Consider the following 23092-nt stretch of genomic DNA (forward strand, 5'->3'; position numbering starts at 1 on the left):
CTGCAGAAACCCACTGGGGCCAAAAAATTATTTTCTGTAACCCAATAGCTATCAGGGGACTCTGGTAGTCTTTTCCTGCACATGTGGATTGGTCTTTGAAAGAAAGAAGATCATTTTCTCACAAATTTAACCAGCTTTTTCTCTGTTTAGGATTTGCTTCCTGAATTGGGATCGAAGCTGAATCTGAAACAGGTGACAATTTTAATTGATGTTGTCGCATGTTAAGGTGGTTTTTGAACAGAGACCTCAGAAGAGTTGTTGACAGCATAGTTTCTGCTCCCCTTCTGAATAGTGCAGTAACACAAGCATTGCACCTTTTGGAAGAATCTTTCTTTCCTTCCCAATCCATTTACGATCCTATTAAGAACCCAAAAGTTTCCAGGGCCAGGCAGCAGACTGAAGGGCAAGTGTGTGTCTGTGTCCTGTGCTTGGAGAAGGCCCCTCCTGCTCCGAAACTCCAGTTTCTGAGCTTAACATCACTAAGCCGTGTCTGGAAGGGATAAAGGATGGTAAAGGTAGTGAAAGCATCCCATAGTTATCTCTTGAGATAGAAGGAGCAGATGGCTGAATTGGGAATCCCAGGTTATGTTTCCGTTCATTACTTGGTGACCACGAGGCTATAGTTTGAGGTGTGTGTCTCTGGTAGTATTTTTTTATGCTGTGCAGAGGACTGGGTCAGGGGAACTGAACTGTCAGAAGAAATAGCACAAAAATCTGTGAAATTAGTATCTAAGCCTGATTCACAGTGTGAGCCCAAAATGTAGGGTATCAATTTAACTGGGGGAAACAAAGCCTGGGCAGGAAGGAGGAGCTTGGAGCAGGAGTATGCTTATGTATGTTGGTGTTTCTACCAATATTCATCAAACTATACCTTTAAGCAGCGTTGCCACTAAATACCTGATCCCAGGCGTGGTAAGCTGCTTTCTTTCTCTGTGCACACAGGTGTTGCTGTTGCTGCAAAGTATTATTTTCCGTGTCAGTGCCCAGCAGTATTGTGGCAGTGTGCTGACGTGGTCTGTGGGTTGCTCTGCAGAAGCTCCTGGCCTAAGAACATCTTGTGTTCATCTCTCAGGGCCAGGCAGGTGGCAGTTGGTGGTTTGCAAGCATCTGGGATTGCTCAGCAGGCTCAGACCCTCTAATATGCAGAAAACTCAAAACAAAGGGCAGGTCCTAATGGAGATGGAGATGGGGATGGGGATATTGTCTCCCTGGCCGGGTTGGGGGTGGTGGTGGATAAAAAGAAGAGTACATGGCACAGTGAAATAGGGATCCTCATCTGATCACAAGTGCTGCTGTCAGCTTGTCTGAACCTAAAAGGTGCACCCATCAAGGACTCTCTCCAGAGAGGTACCCAGGTGTGTATGGGCGGACTGGACAGTGAAATCCATGTGAGTGAGGTTGGCCACAGTTAAATATCCTCTATGGAAAATCTCATCAGGAGTGATGAGATCGTAGACTACCATTGGACTTCTTAAATAGAGGAGTTACTGCAGAGGGAGGTAGAAAAGTGAATGTGTATTGTGCTGTACTTTTCATTTTATGTTTAACTGGTTGTGCTCGCGCTGCTGTCACAGCGGCGCCAGCTGAAGGTGGCTGCCCCAGCTGCTGACCACAGCCTGCAGAAATAGTCCCAGTCCCAGGTCCCCAGCAGACCTATTTCTGTCAGGAGGCTTGCTATTGAAACTGGTTTGAGCTACCCTGCTTCATTCTGATGGATGTGTGACACTCCCTTCCCCTGGAGCTGCTCGATCTAGGAGGGGAGAAGGACAAGGAGTGGGGTCTGTCCCGCTGACCCTGCAGAGTTCACACCTCTGAACGATGCTGGTTCAGAAACCCATTAAATGCAGGTTTGTAGCTTGGTTTAGGAACATCTACACTTAAACACAGTCTGCCTGGCAGCCTAAACCACTATGATTTTATGCAGATATGTGACCACACACAAATCAGTGCAATTGTAATCAAGTCACACCGGAATCCCTCTTCTAAAGGGCGCGTGTTAATCTGCAGATAAAAGGGCATTAATAGGTGGATCGGCCTTGCAGCTTTTCTGATCTAAAGACCAAAGCCATGCAGGTTTCTTTTTGTTGCTCCAAGGTAAGGCTTAGGCAGTGGTCAGGATCGCCCAGCAGCTGTGCTGAAATTTGGTAGTGAAAAGTATAATTCTGCAGCAGTGGAGGAGAGGGAGAATAGCACCATTACAGCTCCTACAGGCACTGTCATCCGCTTGTGATAAATTTTTTATAGCGGATTGATATTTCTTGCTTAAATATCATTCACCAGTTGTTAGAAGCAAATACCCCTGGGAGCTGCTGCTTTGTGCTGTTCAAAGGCAGCGCCTTGCTACAAATCTTGTTACCCCTTTGCGTGATGGATGGAGAGAAGGGGGTTGCTCCGTGACAGCTGCTGTGTTGCCTGGTGGCAGTGCAGTTAGTTTAGTCCTCCTGGCTAGTTGGCTTTGGTTTCAAGCTCGTACTGTGCCAGAGATGAAGGTCCTGAAAAGAAGATAAATAAAACAGCTCGTATGTCTAAGCTGGAGATGATTTCAGGTGTTGGGAGCGAATGGCAGTCCTTCTGTGGTGCTCTTCAAAGCTGCCTGGCTCTGAGGCAGGACCTGCAGGACCTTTGCCAGTGTCCTTGCACCAACATACGGATGGAGTTCTGGTCTGGTTTCTCTTTGGTTATTGCTAGTTTGCTTGCTTTGGTAATGGAAAGACCTCTTAATTGCTGGGCTGTGGGAAGAATGCCGTGTACGGTCTGTTGAACCAACGTGGGGTTTAATTAGTAAGGTTTGTTCCCTATTTTTGCTTTTGGGAAAAAAAAAAAAAAGGGAGGATATTCTGTCTTTTGCTGTTTTTAGTAACTTCTCCCTGCTGCTGTAGGGGACTTCTGTGCCAATAATAGAAACATGGTTGCTGCCATTAAAATGTAAAAAGCACTTGAGTTTAATTTTTATAAACACATAAAATACTGTGTTCTTTTCCCAGTGTAAGTAGTTTTCTTGACTATTTTTCTCACAATGGTATCGGACATAGTTGTGGTCCCATTTTTCCTGTTTCCAGACACAAGCATCTCTTCAGTTTCTTGACTATTGCTTGCAATGCCCAACATGAAATAGTGACTTTACAACCTTTTGCATAGGATGAGCTGATACCAATGAGAAGCTGCAAGAAATGAAGACTTGAGTGATGCAGTTTCTTTCTCTATCAATTTTGGTCCGTCCTTGGCTGCCAGTGGCCCACACGTGTGGTGGTTAGGACAACGTGCAAACACAGGGAGCTCAAACTGTGTCCTGGAGTTGCCTTTGCACAGGATTCTCCTTACTGTACTTCTCAAAAACTGTAGATGAAAACTGTGCTTGACTGTTACATATAATTGGGGAAAAAAGAAAAGGCTGTGGCTGTTTTGGACAAGGATAACGTAGCAATGGAGTTTATTTAGGGTCAGGAATAGTGTTTCTTGCCTCTAATTTTGCTGTTTGCAGTGGAGCCTGTGTTAGGTGAAAGCACCTCTGCTCTCTTGAATTTTTGCTGGTTTAAGTGAGGGAGGATGATCTTCATCCAATTTCTGAGCATAGGAGTCTGCCTAGTTAAAATGCAGGTAACTCAAAGCGTGCATGGCCTCGTTAGTGTTCTTGGCAGATCAGTCCATGCCCAACAAATCACTGAAAGCTGTGCCTTGCTTTCTTGGCATGGTCGCTTCTGGTGCGTGCTCCAGCATTGCCAGTCTGGCACTTTCTACCTTTAGCGGAGGACTCTGGCTCTTCAGGAAACAAAGCAGAAACATGTTAGGATTTGTCACGGCAGACTGGATGAGTAGATGTTGACTAGCAGTCATCTCCGTTGGGTTCGTTGAAGCACCTGCTATTTGCAGCCCCCTTCGTGCTTTACTGGCACGTGTGTCCTCTGCTGGGAAAAGGTAAGAGAGGCCCTAAGCTGAGAAGCAAGAGTTTGCTTGGATGGATACTGAGCTGTAAGCAGTTTCGTAGATACCTGCTTGATGCTGTGCCTTGTGCGAGGAACAAGGAGGGCAGGAGGAACCCATCCATCATAAAACTGGAAGAAGGTGGCATGTGATGGGAGCATTAGTTGCTCTCAGCTGTGCCAGTGACCATAGAGCCCACAGAGGTGACTTAGAGCTGGGTCCTACCAGCCCCTGGCTGGGGCATGGGGTGGCAGGGCTGGAGGTATCTGCTCTGCCTGTTCTGCAGGAGAAACCTTCATCTGAGGTTTTCCTTGGATGGCCTTTTCCCTAGCAGGAAACTCGCTGGAACTGAATAGATGTGCAGCGTTCTAAGGAGTCCTCTGATGGCACTGGGGGCTAGTGGGTGGATCTGTGAGCTTTGTCTTTAAATGGATCGCTGTAATTTTTTGTTGCCCTTTTTTGCTTTGGAAGGAGTCTGTTGTGCCCCAAATAGTCTACCACCCACTTGCCCCACTCCCAAATGCACAGTCTGTCTTTTGCCTTTGTTTCTTTTATTTGAACCTGCTCACCTTCCTCTGCTGAGAGGAAGACGTGCCAGTTGTAATCTGGGCAGCGAAGGATGCAGAATATCTTTGTGAGGAAGGGCCCAGGTATGCTTGAACCAGGTCTTGGGCAGCGTGATGGGATTTCAAGGAAGAAATTTCCCAGCAGACCAGTGTGCTAGATTAGCAAAGCCTCTTTTCTGGGAGTGTTTAAATTTGGAGCAGATAGAGCAGAGCATAAAAGCTCAGTGTAGGAGACCAGGATGGGCTGTACCTACAGGCTCAACTTATGGAACTGGTAGAATTGAGAGACGTTAGAATGGGAAAAGAATAAAGTTTCATCCACCAAATACTCTACTTGCTGGAAGAGTAAAATTTAATAACAGCAAAGACGTAACTTTTATCTAGCTAAGAATGAAGCAAGATGGTGAGAAAACTGAGTATAAGTGCTTTCAAATCTTTGCTCATACTTTTTATTACAGTTCTTAGATTTAGTATTTTTTATATATGTACACACATGTGTGAGAGATATATAAGTTTCACTGTTGGCCTGCTCAGCTTCCCATGCCATCAGGCTTCCTGAGAGATCTGGTCACCTCTCTGTGGGCATGCTTGTTCTTTAGCATTGCTGTATATGCCTCCAAGTAATAATCCAGATCTCACAAGGCTTAATTTGATTTAAAAAAACGTTTTACTGGAATTGCCATGAAAAAGTCACATTTAACAGTTGTCATGCAGCCCTATTGAAGATTTTTAATTTATTTCCATATTGTAATTACAGGGGGAGAGAAAAACCCCAAGCTAATAACATACTACTTTTTCATTTAAAATTTGATTATGTTCTTCCAAACAGTTTGGCATGGTCTGAATGTGAATTCTTGATGTTTGGGAGTAACAGCACGTTTTGTCAGAGACCAGTTGCAAGAACCTATACTTAAAGAACAAAAAATGCAGCCCTTATGTACACTTGTTGCAGGCAGCTCTGCGTCAGATCTGCCTCTCCAGAGCTCACTTTTCTAATTTTAAGTTAAAAATGGAAAGCAGTAGATGTTCCAGGGGACTTGGAAATTCTCAGAATAATCCTGTAGCCAAGAGTTACCGTTAACCTTTAGATCTATAAACTAGGGACTTTTAAGAGGTATAAATAGTATTGTTGAGACTATTATTGGCATACTGTGCCCAGCACTCCTGACGTACGTTTTTTGAGGGGTAGAACAACTGGGAGCAGTCTCAGGAGTGATCCAATGTCCAGAAAATGAACCTGTGGACACTTAGTTTGCTCATTCTATTAAACCTATTGATGAGAAGGTTTAAAAAAAAAAAAAAAATAGTAGTTGGTCATAGTCCGTAAGTATCTACTTGGAGTGAGGGTTTTTTTTGATACAGGGCTTTTTAATTTAGTCGAAAAAGCATAATGCATTTAATTATTTGACAGTGAGAGCAATTAAGTATTGGAACAACATATCAAAGGATATGGTAGATTTGTCGTCTTTGAAATTGTTAATCCAAGGCTAGATGCCTTTTAAGAAAAGATGTGGCAATTCAGCCGTAAGTTATGGGCCTGATGCAGGAATTATTGGCAATTTAATGGCCTTTTTATGCAGGTCATTTTTTATTATCATTACAGCTTTTCTGTCTGTGACCGAGTCCTTGCTTTCTGCGAGCAGTGTGCACATGGCAGAGCTGTAATTAGGAGAATTGGTTGCTTCCCCATTTGTTCACAAGGTCATATTACTTGAAAGCAGTGTCTAAGAGTGCCTATCTGAACCTGGACTTTAAAGAGTGTTTTTATTGCTTGCTGCTTTTTATTCCTTTCTTTCTTTTGCCTGGATTCCTCTTTCTGTTTTGATATTTCAGCTGTTGCTTCAGAAGTCCCATAAGAAGTATTTTCCTGCAAGTGGAGCAGCACTAAAACATTGCCACCACTGAGCTTGTAATCTGCTAACTGTGCTCTTGGTTTTCTGGAGCATCTCTGCCAAACCTGCCTCCTACTTGACAGTTGAGTGGACAGATGTATGGAGAGGTGTGGATGCAGCTAGGTCATCTGTTAAATACATAAGAGGGCAAATCCGGTGTAAAATGTGAAATCAGAGCGGCAGCATTTACCCCACTCTCTGTTAATAACAGTGGTTGCCTTGCCACAAAAGGCGCAACGCTGTGGGACCTGGAGCTGTAGGAATCCTGCTTTCATGACCAAAGGTGCTGGATGCGACTTTGCATTGAGTATACGCTCAAACCAGAGCGGGTTCAAGCTGCCTTGGTGCCGGGGAACCTGGCTCCAGCAACAGCGAGTGCAGTAGCAACTACAAAATTCTCTTGGTTTTCAGTAGGAGCTTGTAGCTTGCCCTGTGTTTGGCATAGCAACAGCTAGGTTGGGAGTACCTACGCTAGCTGGTTTAAAGTGAGCTTGGACAGGTCTTTGCTGCAGCAGTGGCAGCACTGTAGATGAACCTGCAATGTCAAGCAAATACCTTCTTTGCCCATGTTTTGTTGTGTGCTAGGTGGGAGGTGGGAGAGTTTGCTAAGACTTGATTGTGCCAAATGCTCCCCGAAAGGAAGGATCCCTTCCCGTTGCTGCCTGCTCTTCCAAAACGTCTCTGCAAGACTCTGTTCTCGTCCATGCTTGATGGGACAGCCACACTCGAGGCATGTTTCAGGGAATAGGTGTATTTGTTGCATTTGTTCGTCTTCTCCAGAGCCAACCAAATGCCTGTGTAAATAGTGTCTGATCCTTTTTATTATCTGCAGTTGCTTTGGATTTGCTGCTCTGCCTTTGCAAGGTAGCCTTTCACCTTCAAAGGCAGCAGCCTTCAACAAGTGAAGTAGCAGCAGGCTGGGATTTTTTTGCAGTCTTTAGGCAAAGTTATGTGCTAGAGGAGGTGCTGTGTGCTTTTGCTTTGAATGTGTGGTCCTGTCTTCAAATGAAAGTGCTTATGCTTGAGAGAAGGGAATTAAATTTATTTTCTGATTATTTTTTTTTTTAATGCAGAGGCTCAATTTAACTGCATTTTGTTTTCCAGCATGCAAGTAAAGACCCCAAAGATGGGAGAGACAGCAGAGATCAAAAAGAATCCAAGGAGGAAGGCAACAAAAACATCCTGGAGTTTGGGAAGCCGTTGCCGTTGCCCTCTCTCCCGGGCCTTCACCAGTCACTACCTCAGAACCAGAGCTATGTGGCCACCACGAAGTCGCAGACAGGTAAAAAGAACCGAGTTAAAATCCCTAGCAGCACCCACCTCCCAAGCGTGTGTGTATGTGTGGTTGAGTGGGAGATGAGGTGGGTTAACAAGGACTGAAACCTTTGTTGGTACCTTTTTGCAACTGAATCTCCTTCAGGGTTTCCTTTCCTGCTGGCATCAGTAGGGCTGCTGCCATAGACTTTGTTTGACAGACACCGTTTCATCTAGCCACTTCCCTGCAAGTGGCTGTTGTACTGGTGCTTGTGTCCTCTGGAATCCTTCCTGGTCACCTCTGGATGTTGTACAGGGTACATTCTTGCAGTCCCCTGTTGAAATAGCCTCCCAAGTGAAGTTCACCAGTTTTCTGCTCTGCAGGGAGCACCTGCCATGCAGTCCTTCCTGCACCACCTTGTTTCACAAGGTGCAGGTCCCTCCCAGGCGGCATGGGCAGGTAGGTGTGCTCCATCAGGCACCACCACACCGAGGATCACTCTTCTGCTAAAACTTGGTATGAGAGGAGACACTTTTACCCCATCTTCTTATGTGATACTCTGAAGATGTTTCTATCAATTCTGAGGGACTTTGTATATCACTACAACAACTGGTTACCATATACTACATCCTTGTAAATAAATTTAATTGTGTTAACAGATTTTTTGAGAGGTCTCTTCATAGATTTTTGATGAAATTTCATCATAGCGGAGGATGAAGGAATGCTTTCAAGGAACAGGCTGTACAGCTGTAAATGGTAATACTGGTGCTGAGGCTGGCTGTTCCTTGCTGTATGCTATTCTTAAAAGAGCCTGCACTAAGCATCCTTCTAATGTGCATTCACCAAAGACAGCATCAGGCAGTGAGGTGTGATGACTGATTTGATTACAAGGCCAGGAGGGAGACTTAACAAATTAAGACCTGATCAAAGTAGTGAAAGGAATCAAACAAACTTCCATAGTCGGTGTGAATTGAGGTTAAATGGCAAATGGCTCTTTATTTAAGGTACCTTTTCCCTGTGTGTTCTTCAGTCATTGTGCGACTGCTTTCATTGTAAGTCGGTATTACTAGCCTTGCAATATCTATTTGAGCAAGTTGGATTCTATTCAGCCTCCTTCAGCATCAGCAATACTGCCAAACACAGGCTAATTTAAAAATTTGATATTGTGTATAGTGATGTAGGGGCCAGAAGGAGCATGGAGAGGACACTCAGAATTTGGGTGGGTTTGCAACACTGGCAAAAAGCTCTTTATGTGTTTGCACATGTGTGTGTGTGTGTGTCATCTTTTGGTTGACTTGCAAATAAATTACTTGGAGTGGGAAGCCTTCTCACATCGTGCCCTCAAGTATGATTTTCCCCCAGTACAGCCTCTATTCTCTATCCCTTCTTTTCATTCCTGAGCAAACTTTGGGTTTCTTTTGCTTCTCTTTTCCAGCTGCTGCAGTATCTCGGAAGAAAAAACGGAGAATGGGAACCTATAGCCTGGTTCCCAAGAAAAAGACCAAAGTGTTAAAACAGAGAACAATGATTGAGATGTTTAAGAGCATAACTCATTCCTCTGTGGGTGCCAAGGTAAGGGGAGCGCTGAGCCCACTGGTCATGTTTACTGTCACCATACACGTCCCTTGTTCTGGCACACCAACCCCATGTATAGGTGCAGGAATGTGCTGGCTTTTTGTGGTCAGCATCTTCTGTTCTGAGTCTATGTCTTCTCTCTGGCAACAGCATCCTGCCCATAGCAGCCTTGCTGCCTTGAAAATGGCTTTTTGAGAGTGGCTGTTCAGATACCAGCTCTTAAACAAATGTTTTCCAGTGAATGTTCCCCTTCTGTCCCATGAGTCCTGTGGAACTGGAGAGATTTCAAGCATAGCTTGTGTGGTAACCTTTTTGTTCCGGTGTCCTCAAGGTGACTGGCTAGTGCTGCTGCTTGAGGCTGTACAGCAAAACAACTGGTTACTTAAAAAGATTTAGACAGGGATTCACTCCTAATCAAATTCTGCTTTTGCTGCAACCCATGACCTGAAGTTTTGGTCTTTGAATGCAAGGAGAACAGTGCTAGGTTTTCATAGAGTGGAGTGAAAATCCCTCTGTGTTTTAACTTTCCTTTCCATTCCCTACAAACCTTCTTGCACCCTTGGTGGAGCTGCCCTTCCATGTTTGAATTAGACTGCAGGGGTCTGTCTGAAGGCTTCTGCCCAGCAGCCCTCCTCCCCTTAATGCCTTGTACAACCATGTGAGTCTGGAATGACTCCTCGTGGCTCCTTGGTCCCCAGATTGACAGGGTTAGGTGAGACGTGGCAGGCTTTCAGGCTAGCTTTGCTGGCAGCATTGAAGATCTCTGGAGGGATGTATAGCCAGCTTTCCTCTGGCAGCTTTAAGGCCCCTAGCACAGGGGCATGGATTCAGCTGTTCTGTCCTGTGGATTGATGTTGTCTTTGTGGCTCATGTGCTTGGACGACTTTCAGAGTGAAAAGGACCTGGGTGATGCCAGCCCTCATGTGAATGGGGAAAGCATAGATGTAGACTCTGAAGAGGAAGACTCAGATGAGTTGGAAGAGGAGGATGATCATGGAGCAGAACAGGCAGCTGTGTTTCCTGCAGATGATAACAGGACCTCTAAAGACAGCGCATCTGATGCAGACAATGCCAGAAAGGTATTTGCATGCCCTGTGCAGGACTTGAAGGAGTGGGATGGGATGTGCTTGTACATGTGGGATAGGAGTGGCACGAGTTGAGACAATTTCTAGGTTTTTCTTAGCCTGACAGATGGCAGAAAGTGCAGCAGTAGTAGTGAGGCATTTTTATGACCATTTCATGCTCCCCATTGCACCCGTGAGAGTCTCCCCACTTACCCCCCAGTTTCAGCCATGCTACATAAGTCTGTGGTCCACTATACATGCAGAATCCCCACTGCATTTAGCTATGGGATTCACTGAACCAGTAAGAGATGTCTTCCTAATCTTGCTTGTCAGTCTAGAAAAGCACTAAAACTGTTTTAGTTAATTTTTTTCCCAAATCACGGTACACAGTGTAGACATGAGGCTTGTTTTAGATAATCAAGGAAGTTAAGATTTGGTTGCAAAGCTTTCTTCTGGGGTCGAATTTTTTCTTCCGTGTACCATCCCCATGGATGTACCATGGCAGGTGCTAACAGCCTTAGAGTTATTGTCCTGGAGAGGAATTTCTGTTAGTGCATGTGCAGGCTGGGGCTGGGCACAGCAGAATGAGGGGGGGGATGCTTTGCTGGGTGAGGGGCACAGCAGGATGATGGGGGAATGCCCGGCTTTCAGAGACCTGACCTGACTGACTCTTTCTGTTCTTGGGCAAATGGTGGCTGCAGATTGATGATGTTGAGTCTGAGGAGGAACAAGAGTCTGGAGAGTCTGGGGAGGAGGAGGAAGATGGAGATGAGTCTGACTTGGTAAGCCTGGCTGCTAAATGTGTCTTTCAGCCGTTGTCCTATTGATAATAATTTCCCCTTTGCACTGCTGCCAGAAAGAGAGTGAGCTAAGCTGTGTAGTTTCATGTCTCTTTGACAAAACTCACTCTGAAACCACCCACACAGAGAGTATTGTTTTCCACAAGGTGCTTAACCCTGATCCGTGATACCATTAATTGCTCTCTGATGCTAACTAATGGGCTTTTGTTTGTTGATTTCAACAAGGTGTTGACTACTTTTAATCATTTGAATGTTAGTAGAAATATTTAAGGGTGCTTATAGGAGCCAGCAATGTTTTCTGAACAATCTGAAGCTCTGCACAGCTTTTCGGAGCTCAAGTGGAGTTGTTCGCTAATCCATTGGCCAAGCCCACAGCCTGAATTCACATTGATCTGACATGCCACCTCATGGTACCAGATGAGCAGCTCTTATCAGGGAGACAAACAAATAGCACACAGACAGACAGACACTCTCCCTAGGGGCTTGTCTGTGTAGTGCTAGGACAAGACTTTCACGAGCTGCTGCTGATTTTTACTTTTTATTTTTAGATGGCTGGTGAAGAGAACCTAATTATTTTTTTTTATTTAAATTATTGTTCATTGATTGTCTCTGTCCCCCACACTCCCCTTTACTTAAAAATTTTGCTCCCTTTCAACAGCATCTCAAGTTGAGGAGCCAACATTTAAGGCACCCCAACTCTTCAGTCACCTTGAGAAAATGCTTGGCTTCATTTTCTTGATGTTTTGAGCTGAAGGTAGAAATCATTATACAAAGTGAATCACTGAAGCTCTTTAGGGTCTTGTTCCTTGTGCTCTGGCACTACAGGAGCCAAAGAGGACCAAGCAGCAGGGGCTGTGTAGCCTGCCCCTTTCTATGGGTAGCTGAGGCCAGTCTGTAGCATTGGCTCAAACCAAGGGTTGAGCTTGCAGTCAAGTCCAAACTCCCAAGTCATATCTCCACATCCTAGAGACTGGTTTTTGCTCTGCTCATATCTGGTGAGTCAGTCAGTTCCCCAGACAGGGACTGGCTCAAACACAAACCTCTCCCCCACAAGCAGAGTGATGCAATTGGTGTAAGCCACGTGGCGGGGCACAACCGAGCCCACACTCAGGGACGGTTATCAGGGGCAGTGTAGACACGCCGTAGAGCTGCCCCGGAGAGCCAGGGCTCAGCGCCACCTTTGCCCGGCTTCGCTCACTTTGATAATAGGGCATGGTGCAGCATCGGCTTCCTATGAAGGTAGGGCGTGATCCAGCCACTGTTAATGGTAGCAGGAGGTTTTTCATAGGCTTTGGTGGGAGATGGGTAAGCATCAGGAGCTGACAGTTTCAGTTTGAATGTGAATTTTATGATCGATGCGTTGAAGACTGCCTTACAGGGTTGGAGTGCCTGATTCCCTGTTCTGATGTTGGCTTTGAAAACCCACCCCAGACAACTGTATTTCTGTTAAACCAAAACCCAAACCCTGTTTAGATTCATGTATGTGTCTGAATATTTGCTGCATGATTAGTCCCTGCTACCCTGTACCTTGCTCGGGGAGGGGGCTGGTCTGCTGCTGTAGAGTCAATTCCCCTGGGTCCCTCTGAACCCTGTAAGGTGGCTCTTCAGGTGCAAGGCAGGTGTTTGTTGACATTTTCTAGCATCACTGTGGAGCAATGTGAATATTTTAGTTTGAAAAAACCCACAGTTTTTCTGGGGAGAAGCTAAAACTGTGTGTGTGCCTGCATGCTTGCATTGCTGCGTGGAGGTGCTCGGCTACTACTGTAACGAGCATGGTATAAGAGCCTACATGGAAGAGAAAGTGAAGCATGCACTACTGAAATGACAGGAAATACACCCACACGTGTGCTTGTGTTTCCTTTTTGGCACTATAAAGACATCTTAGCACTACTTGATTTCAAACCCCCAGTCCTTAAGGCCTTTTTGCATAACTCAAGCTGTGAGAAGGCTCTTTCGCATGGGCACAAAGGACTGCGGGGACGCTGATGCCAACATGCCTTACATGCACGTGGCCTCTCTGGTTATTCAGAGCTCAGAGTCCAGTGTCAAGAAGAAGCTGCTGAAGAGGAAAGGAAAGACAGACAGTCCATGGCTGAAACCCACCCGCAAGAGGAGACGGAGGAATAAAAAGAAACAAGCCAGTGTGCTAGGTAACTGATTGTGTTTTGTTCCTTAACTACACAGAAATTAGCCTTCCAGGTGGAGGGGTAAGGACCTGAGGCCCATAAGGCAGTGGCTGTCTGCAGGGCTCGTTCTTCCTCTACAAGGATGGGCTGTATGATAAACCAGGGTGTGAACTTGCATCTCACTGACAGTAGCTGCTGGTGCGCACACTTTAACAGCAAAATACATATGAGGTGGCTTTATCCTTGGCATGCTGGAGGAATATTTTTTTGTTCCTGAACTCCCTTTGTTTTAGAGTATCCAAAAAAGACTTTGTAGACTCATATCCATGTGGATCATGTCCCATGAGCTCAGGGAGTGTGGTGAGATGGAGAAGGGAAAGGAAGAACACCCCAGAGTGATGCTCAGTTGCTTTTGTATGGATGTTTGTCCAGCTGAATGGAATGTTCAGGTTGTCTTTGCTTATTCTGAAAGCACTGCAATGTTTGTAATGAGCTACCTCTGGCCCATCTCATGGTGTGGATGTCGTTCAGGTGGTCACTCTTGTTTGACCTGAGTTACCCAGCACTCAAAAGAAGATGTCTTCTGAAAGCTGTGGGTTGGGGAGAGTCAGGAGTGCAGGAAAGGTAACAACATGGGTAAAAAAAATGGGTAGTTTCTGAAGTGAAGCTGTGCCTTCAGCTTTGTTATTAAGGTTTCACACATCCATTGCCATCAAAGGGTTTATTCTTCTGTGCTTGCTAATTTGCAAGCAGGCCATTTTCTTATCAGCCGATTTGTGGCTACTTCTGAGCTAAATGACCACGTTTGAGCCTTTGGTCTGTGTCTGGGGTTTGTCAGTCATCTGGCTTGCTCCTCTTCCTCCCAAGGCAGCCCCTTTCTCCAGACAAAGTAGGCGCCGTTGATCACTTTCAGAGCAAATAGCTATTTCTTCATTTCAGATGCAGACTGGTTTTCTGCCCCTTCAATAAAGGTGGCAGCCAGTCTTCCAGACTAACAAAAGTCTCTTGGCCAAGCCAGAGTGGGAGAAGCAAACCAGGAGAGAAAGTGGAGCCAAGGGAGTGTGAAGAGATTGCCAATTCCCATGAAGGCTCTGAGGGGTCCCCATGCAATCTCTTCTCAGCGAGGGGTCCCCATGCAATCTCTTCCCAGCAGCAGCTTTGTTCACTTAGAGCCAGAACTTGGCTTTTATGTTTTTTCCCCTCCCATTAAGCTGAATGTCACCTGCCTCGTCCTCTTCATGATGTACATGATTAGCGGGTTTGCTCTGCCTGGCCGGAGTGTACCTGGAGCCCTTTGCAGCAGGTTGGAGACAGGAGGATGCGCTGAGCCCTGGTTTCATCCCTTCCTTGTGCCATTGAAGCTTGTGCTGCCGATGCAGTACGGCAGCAGGCGGGTGTGCCTTTCAGAGGCAGAACTTGTCTCACTTATTCTTTTTTGTTGTTGTTGTTGTTACCTACCTGAGTGGAAGCGGAAAATCTGTCTGATCAGACAAGGGAAGGAAAGAAGAGATCGGTCGTGCCACAGATGCCCAGATGTTACATTTTCATAATTCTACGTGCATCTGTACTCATGGCCTCTCTGAGGAGCCTGCATACAGCCTGCTTGCTTAACTATGGCCCTTACACCCGCACGTGCTTGCACACGATTTATTTATTTTATTATTTATTTTTTTTTTCCAGCTGTGTAAATACGTGTGTGTTTCCATCTAGGTGCCGAAGCCTATAAACCATCCTTGGGAGGCAGAGAGGGCCCCGGCCAGGAGAACAGCATGGAGTACATGGAGGTGTCCCTGGATTCCCTGGATCTCCGGGTGAAGGGAATCCTCTCCTCGCCGGCGGGAGGTGAGTGGCAGCCGGCTGGCCGAGCGCGCCCGGGGCCGGGCCCCGGGGCCGGGGCTTTGTTCCGCCGGGCGCAGCCGGGGCGGCGTGCGGGGGCCCGGCTGCCCCCTGGCGGCTACGGGGGCCGGCCCGCCCGGCGCCGGGAGCCTCGGCGCCGGGGCCGGGGCCGGGGCCGGGGATGGGGAGCCCGGCTCGGGTGGAGGGCGGTGGCTCGGGAGGATGCCCAGCGAGGGGTCCGAGGTGCCGGCCCGGCCCGCTCGGCAGCTCCCCTCCGTTCCCTGAAGGATGCTGATGTAGCATCTCCCCAGACCGCTGCCACTGCCCCGCAGGATCCTCTTGTTCAGCCCCGGGAAGAGGGGGGACCGGTGGTGGTTCCTGGGTGCTCGCCCCCGGCTGCTGTTCCCAGTGCTGAACTTGCCTCGGATCCAGTGTCTCCTGGCTAACCTGGATCCGGCCGTCTGTCCCCCATTGCTCGTTCGCTTTCAAAGGTTGTCTGGCTCTTTCGATAGAGGCACATCAAAGAGCGGGAGGGAGTGTTCGCCACCAAGGGAGGGTCAGGATGGACGAGGGATGCTTTCACCAGAGCCTCTGGATGTCAAAAAGATTATGAAAGTGACAGCTCAGAAGGCGAGGAATGAGCTTTGTGATTTGCAGTCCTAGAGAAAGCTCTTAAACCTTTAAGATCTTGACAGGATTTTACATGAAAACTGCAAGGACTTTCCCTCTGCTTGTGTGTCTTGAAATATCCCATCCCTCCTCTAGGCTTGGTCTTGCAACCTGTTGGCTAAAGGAAATTCCTTATAAGATGAAAGGGGCTTGAGCTTCGGCTGATAGGGTCATAGGCATGGGCAGGATGCTGCGCCAGGGGGGGTGGTGTTGCCATTGCCAGGGAAGCTAAAGAGGGATCTCCCTTAGCAATGAAGTTAATCTTTGAAACTTTGCAGCAAAATAACTCTCCTTTCAAAAGCTTAAAAAATAGCAGCATGCTTCCCTCTCACTGAGACTCAATCCCATACCAGGCTTGGGTAGGGAAAGCTTGGAACGCTTCAGGGTGAACCGATCCAAAGTCAAATGTGTGAGGGTTTGCTTCTGTATTGAAAACATTGCAAAGAGATGTTATGACTGTGTAGGATTAGAATAGGAGTGTAGGACTAGAAGCAACCCCTTTGTCGTTAGCCCAGTGTTTTGCAATTATGGGTAACCTAGTGACTGAGTTGAATCCAGAGGAGCATTCACGCCGTGCCCCCATACCTGGCAGTGAGCCCCCTCAAAGGCCTTTATCCACCTTTAAATAGATTTGAAAATGTTCAAAATCTGAGAGAAAGAGATGAGGAGAAGGGAAGAACATCTGAGCATCTTGCTGCTTTCTTTTCCCTGGTTTGTTCTCTTTCCAAAATAAATAATTGTTGGTTGGCTGAGACCAAACAGTCCCAGGAATTTTGTTTTCCCATCTGTGTAATAAGCCTCTGCAAATAGAAGTTCGCGCTTTCCTGATCTTCTCTATTTATCACTCCACTAACTATTCAAATTTCCAACTCTGGGTGGTTTCCTACAAATTTTCTGGTGCCAGAGCACAGTGTTGTGGGGCAGGTGGGGCGGAGAGACAGGCTGATAAAAAATCCATACCTCATTGTTGTTTTTCCTTGTTGAGGTTTTCTCAGAGTAAACTGTTCTTAACTTGCTGTTCTTGATTTCAGCACAGTCATCTGTAACGTGGCTGGACTTAGGAAAGTACAGGATGGTTTTGCAAACTCCATCTGATGTAAGAAAGGGGTCTTTTTCGCCAGGTTTAGATAATGCCTTGAAAGCATTTCAGGACATGGAATGGGAAGATGCCAGAGGACATGGGTGGTGTTGATGGACTGTATCCTTTCTCCTGGAAGAGAGTTTCAGAATTGATTTACTGGTCTTCTGTACTCCAGGTCTTTCCAATGGTCCTGAAGCAATGGAAGTAGATGGTCTCCAGGAAGTCCCCCTCTGTAGCTGTCGAATGGAAACCCCCAAAAGCAGAGAGATCACCACGCTAGCCAACAACCAGTGCATGGCCACGGAGAGTGTTGATAACGAGGTAGGAGCCTGTCTTTCAGCTTCTCGCAGACGTTTCTGCTGAGGACAAAGACACAAAGAACAAAAAGCTGTGCTGGGAACGTGTGTCGGGTCACACAGGGGCTCTGCAGCCTGCTAGACTGGGAACCCACTGGTGTGTGGACATGGCAGGGCAAACACCTCGCTCGCTAAGCTGAGGGCCCCAGCACTCTGCGTGTATTGCACAGTCGGGTTGAAGCCACTTGGAAGGGAGGCAGTGGTGGTGTGGTCTGCAGTTGGAGAGGTGCTGGGTGGATCTCTCCCGATTGTCCTGGCCTGTGCAGCTGGATCAAGTTGATGTAACAGACATGCTTCAGGCCAAGTGGGCTAAAACACATTAGCATGCATCAAAGTGAGAAAATCCAGTCAGAGGAAGCTTGGAGATGGTTTTCCTTGACTACGAAGGAGCTGATGCAAACCTTTCTGTAGCCAGCTCTTGAGTTTTGGGAACTTGGCATGCCCTCCGCCGGCTCAGTCTGCCCCAGTCTTCCTCCCTCCTCCTCCCTCAAGAGGCTTCTGTTACAAAGCTTCCTATGTCCTGGCAGCCCTGCGCAGCCTCCAGGTCTGGCTGACTGAAAACGATTGCACTCGATGCCTTTCAGTCGATCACAGCTGGGCTAGTTGGGGTCTCCTGGTTCCAGAAGTGTGGAAGTAAGTGGCAGAAGTGACTCCTTCCCAGAGTCTGGAAAGTGAGACTGCGGAACAGGAACACACTCAGTAGACTGTCCTTTTACTGGGAGGCACTTGGGTTTCTTTTAAGCTTCAGCTCAGCTGCAGTCACACTGCAGTGCTCTGATACTTGCCGGTAGTAGGATAAGGAGTGAGAATATCCCTAGTTCTCCTGTAGGATCCCAGGAGAAGTGTGGATGGAGGGAGAAAGAGATAATCAGATTTGCAGCCCAGCTCTGTTTCTGTTAGTACATGCTGGTACCTATAGAGAAAGGAATTTCCAAAGCATGGCAAAATTGAGTCATTAAAGAGAGAATGCCCTGGAGCCTTGTAGGAGAGAGGGGGACCCCAGGGTTTCTAAATAAACAAAAGGTATTTGAAAGAGTTCCTTCTCATGTAGATGGTGATTTGACAGTTCTGTCCCTGGATAAATCAGAGAAAGGAATAGCAAAGGCCATGTTTTATGTTAGATACTTTTTCATAACGGGATAAGTGACTCATAGATGTTATAAGAATATTATACATGTGAATAGTGGGTTCTCCAGACTGTCATGTCCTTGGAGGATGTTATAAATAGTTACGAGCACTGTGCTGCACTCTCTAATGGTTGGAAAATAGCAATTAATCATTTCGTACTTTTTTTAGAGTTTCTAACAAATAATATAGCATGATGTAATAATGCAGGGACTTCCTCACACGGACAGTGCAGCTTTTCAGGTGTTAATCAAATTTCCTCAGCTCACAAGTAAAAATCAATGCAATGGTCCTCTCCTGCCAGCCCTGCAACCTCTGGGCTCTGTGTGTTAACGGTGATCAGTCTAGCCAAGGCGTCACAACCACAGGTAGACTTTGCAGCTGGAATTTGGGTAAGTTGAATCAGAGATGCTAGGAGTGAATGATGAGCCTAGGTTAAATCCATTTTCTTTTTCTGTAGGGGTGTTGATTCTGTAGAAGTGGAGTTTAAAAAAATAAGAGAGAAGGTCTAGTTTTGTTGAGAAAAAGCAGCAAATCAAACCTTAGCTAGACCAGAGGGACAGCCTGTTGGTGATGAGCAGGCACTGTCCTTCTGACTGACTGCTCTGCTCATGGTGGCAGCGCACAGTAAACCATGCGCAGATTTCGGTAGGGATGTTTCCTTGTAGCAGCCTTTCACGTTTATATTTGTATTTTATAAATGTCCTTTGCCAAGCATCTGGGAAAAGCAAGGTTATTATCAAGAGGAACTTACAGAACCCAAACAGCGTTGCGTCATGCTAGCAGGTGGCAACTGGGATGTGAGAATGTCATAGATGTATGAATGGGGGCAGCAGAAGGAAGTGCTGATCCTTCTGATGGAGCAGAACGAGTAACACTGATCGGGAAAAGTGAACCCCAATTACGGAGCCTGTTGTCATTAACAGAACAAGGTGGTGCATGAGAAGATAGCTTTTTAAGCCCAGAGCTGTAGATTGGTGAAATCCTTCGGAAAATGTGTTCAAAATGTGACTTTAGCTGAGCTCTCGTGAAAGCCTGGCTATTCATCCCTGTGGTCTGGGCAGGGGCCAGTGCTGGAACCAGTACAGACGATAACTTCGCTGGCAGTGAAGAGCAATTATTTTTCCCTTTATCTTCCTGTGACTTATACTTTTGAACAGTAACAAGATTTAGTGCGTATGGTCTTGTTCTCTTGGTCACCGACACCCGCTCTTCCTGGCAATAGGAGAGCGTATGTTGTGTGAGTCAGGCCCATGGGACTGCCCCTTCTGCCGCTGCTTGGCTGTTGCGTATTTCCAGTTACGATTTTTTTTCTTGCAAGGAACAAACGACTCGGGGTCCACATGCATGTTAGTTAGCAAATGATGCGTTTCTTCCTGTGAGAGCAGCTTTCACAGCTTCCTGCTGCACTGCTAATGCTATCTGGCACACATCTGAATTGCTGTGAAAAAGCCAGGGCTCATCAAGGCAGTGTGCAAAATCTTCCTCCGCACAAGCACAGAGAGTGTTTTGGTCTCCAGTAATTTCATTTCCTTTAATTTCTCCTGTTCCAGCTGGGCCGATGCACAAACAGTGTGGTTAAGTATGAACTGATGCGCCCGTCTAACAAAGTCCAGCTTTTGGTGCTGTGTGAGGACCATAGAGGGAGGATGGTGAAACACCAGTGTTGCCCTGGCTGTGGATACTTTTGCACTGCAGTAAGTCCGTGCTCTCAATCTAGGGAAGGGGGTACCTGTTGCAGTAGCTGGAAGAGCTGAAGGTGGAGATGGTACCTAAAGGGGTTTACTGACTTCCTGGCATCAGCTCCACCTCGTTCCACAGCACATCAGGTGGTGTTTTCAACATGAATGTGTGTGAGGGTAGCTGGAATCGTCACCTTTATCTTCCTGGAGACCCCAAGGGGTGTTACTGAAGGGTTTTCTCTGGGATTTCACACGGTGGAAGTCTTGCCGTAGGAATTTCTTTGGAACAAGGGGGTTTTTTTTCTTTCTCTGTACAGATCAATCTCATCAAAAATTGTATTAGCTGGTTTGTAAATGAATCTCTGTACGCACATTTGTGTTGCCCCACCGGCTCATGATGGTTTAGATGGGAAACCTGAGTGATGGCACTGGAACAAGGCAGTGTTTGAGATCTCCTGCTGCTTCTTCCACCTCTGCCACCGAGGCTTTTAATAGCATTGGTCCAGTCTTTTAAGTCATCAGCGTCCTAGTTTCCCTGTTGGTAAAGCTGAAAAACACCATTTGAGGGCCTCACGGGGTGATGAGGAGGCTTAATTGTCTGATGCTAGTGTTCTTCAAGATGACTCAATGACAGATGCTACAGTAGTCTCAAGCATTATTGTAATAAATGGAGCCATCCTGGGCTTTCATGCTGAGTCAAAGATCATTTAAAAGATAAAATCCTCAAAACACTTAAAGGCATTTTTGCAAAGCTGAAATAGAGTTAATTAGATTGCTTGGGAGGACCGTGAATTCAGGAGAAGAGTGGGTTTTAACTAGCCTTTCCTTACATGCTCGTACATCTCTCAGGGATGTGTTGTAGTTCACACAGGTGAACCTGGGAGTGTTTGTCTGTGTTATCCATCACTAGTAACACAGAACACAGTAGGGCTTCAAGTAGCACTAATATTACAGGGCGATGAATTCTGGGGTACCTTCAGTTCAGTTTGAAGGACTTTGCTGGAAAGGGAAAATAATTGTAAGAAAAGTTGCCCAAGTTTGTTGAATGAGCAGTCAGCCACTTTATTAGGGTTAAAGAGCATATGGGGCTGGTCCAAGCAGAGAAGTTGCATACTTTAGGTTATGTTGGGGTTAACAGCTGATTTAATTACATTCATGTAGGTCCTTGGATGGTTTGTGCACAGCTTTGTTAGGTAGTTCAAATGCTCGCTCAGCACAGACGTCTGAAGTTTTCTTTTCCAGTTTTGGGGGCGTCCTTACAGTACACTGGCACTTCTAGGAACATAAGCAAGAACTTCAAGCATTAGAGGAAAGAGCTGGAAATTGGGACTTCTTGGTTCTGTTTCCCAAACACAATTAAAAAATTTGCTTTGCAGTCCCTAACCAAGTGAGTTTTTTCCCCTGTTACCTTGGTTTTTGTTCTCTTCTAAAGAAGTGGCAGTGCTTGCTTACTGTATTGGAAGCGCCAGGGACAAGAGTGGTGGTGAATGAAGTATTTAAGAGATCTGCGGATGAAGCATGTAGAAGGGGTAAGGCACGTAGTGACCAAGGTGTGAATTTCTTCTATGTGGTTTTTTTAGGGCACTTTCATGGAGTGTCAGCCGGAGAGCAGCATCTCCCACCGTTTCCACAAGAACTGTGCCTCCCAGGTTAACGACATGAGCTACTGCCCACACTGCGGGGAAGAGGCCTCCAAGGCAAAGGAGGTGACAATAGCAAAAGCAGACACAACCTCAACGGTGTCACTGACCTACGAGCAGCAGAAACCAGCAGCTGTGGAGGGAAGAGCTGACACCACGACGGGGAGGTGAGCTTGGGAGCATGTGGTGATCTCAAACCTCATGCCAGACCTTGCTTTGCACTTGAATGCTTGTTCTCTTCCTGATGGAGCAAAGTGCTTTCTGGTCCAGCTCTGAAAGCTGCAGGAATCTGCAAGTGTGTTTTGTGTTGCTCGCTGTGTTGGAGAAGAGCGCAGCAGCCACAGGGTGAGCTATGAAGATAGGAGGGGTTCAGGATTTAAAACCATTCCTTCCTCTTATTGTTAGGAATGGAATAATAGTGGAACGAGTTGAAGTTGCCAGGTCTGCTAAGTGACAGGGAAATTCATGCAGTACCTAGCTGTAGCTCCTGACTTGCACCAATGGGCACAAGTATAAAGAGAGGATGAAAATGCAGAGGAAAACACAAATCAAGCCATCCCTGCATTGAACAGTGCTCTGACTTCCTGTCTAATCTGATCTTGTTCTGGTGGCTTTTACAACTTGCTCCATGTTCCTGGGTTTCCTGTAGCACAGAGTACATCAAAATGCAATCATAGGGCAGTGCAACTCCTTTTTGGGGCAAATTCTTACTGAAAAGGCTGTAGAATATATTGGTTTGTGTTTCAATTTCACTTATGCTTATCTGTATTTAAAATCCATTTCCTTCCCTTCTTTGGCATAAGATACACACTGTTGTGTATTTTTAATGGTTGTGCTTTGGCTGTCTCATTTTTTTCTCTCCAGTGGCACTGGGACGCGGTTGTCAGAGGAAGACAAGCCAGCAAGTTCGGCTGCTGAAGGGTTTGACATGGCTGGGTCTTCAGTTTTTCCAAAGCCTACTACTAGCCTGACCCAGGGACCAGTTAAAGAAACTCTGGAAAGTGCCCTGATTGCCCTGGACTCCGAAAAGTAAGAAAAAGACTGCTGGGTCTCTCCAGCTCCCAGCAAAGTTGCTTAACCTAGAGAAAACTGAGATTTAGCTTCTCTGGATTTTGTCCCCACTCAGACCTTTCTTTGTTCACTTCAGTCATTTGTCACCCCCAACAGATTACTGATTCAAGAGAACAGTTATAGCTCTAAATGTCTTATTGATTTGTCTGGAGGATTTAGTTTTTCACTGGCCCTCTGACTGCAGCTGTAAACTACTAGAGTTCCTGTTTACAGTAGTAAGACCCAGAATTTGTTGATGAGTGGCACTGGATAGCTATGGCCCTCATTAGAACAAGGTTGTCTGTGGTTAGAGCTGGAAGTTTTAAGACCTCCTTCTGGAGACTTGTTGATCTTGTGTTTTGCTGGCACTCTGGAGTGTACCATAGACTTTGTCATGCACACGGGGTAGCAGTGGGGTGGGGTGAAATGCTGGGAGTGTTCCTCAGTGAGTATT

At 46.4% G+C, this 23092-nt stretch overlaps 1 protein-coding gene across 18 annotated transcripts in view; it reads left to right on the forward strand.

Moving 5' to 3' along the window:
- EHMT1 (euchromatic histone lysine methyltransferase 1) overlaps positions 1-23092 on the forward strand; it is a 124187-nt gene that overhangs the window by 75060 nt on the left and 26035 nt on the right. For 15 of the 18 annotated variants that reach the window (XM_049832217.1, XM_049832227.1, XM_049832222.1 and 12 more), the window contains exons 4-14: positions 151-192; positions 7484-7661; positions 9070-9206; positions 10100-10288; positions 10975-11055; positions 13103-13223; positions 14910-15041; positions 16961-17106; positions 19820-19963; positions 21529-21755; positions 22453-22617. In XM_049832217.1, the coding sequence (XP_049688174.1) occupies positions 151-192; positions 7484-7661; positions 9070-9206; positions 10100-10288; positions 10975-11055; positions 13103-13223; positions 14910-15041; positions 16961-17106; positions 19820-19963; positions 21529-21755; positions 22453-22617 (1562 nt within the window). The remainder of the gene's footprint in view (positions 1-150; positions 193-7483; positions 7662-9069; positions 9207-10099; positions 10289-10974; positions 11056-13102; positions 13224-14909; positions 15042-16960; positions 17107-19819; positions 19964-21528; positions 21756-22452; positions 22618-23092) is intronic. The other 3 variants (XM_049832230.1, XM_049832216.1, XM_049832231.1) reach the window with 3 other exon arrangements.

The sequence above is a fragment of the Accipiter gentilis genome, chromosome 29 (assembly GCF_929443795.1).
Source record: "Accipiter gentilis chromosome 29, bAccGen1.1, whole genome shotgun sequence".
Lineage (NCBI taxonomy): Eukaryota > Metazoa > Chordata > Aves > Accipitriformes > Accipitridae > Astur > Astur gentilis.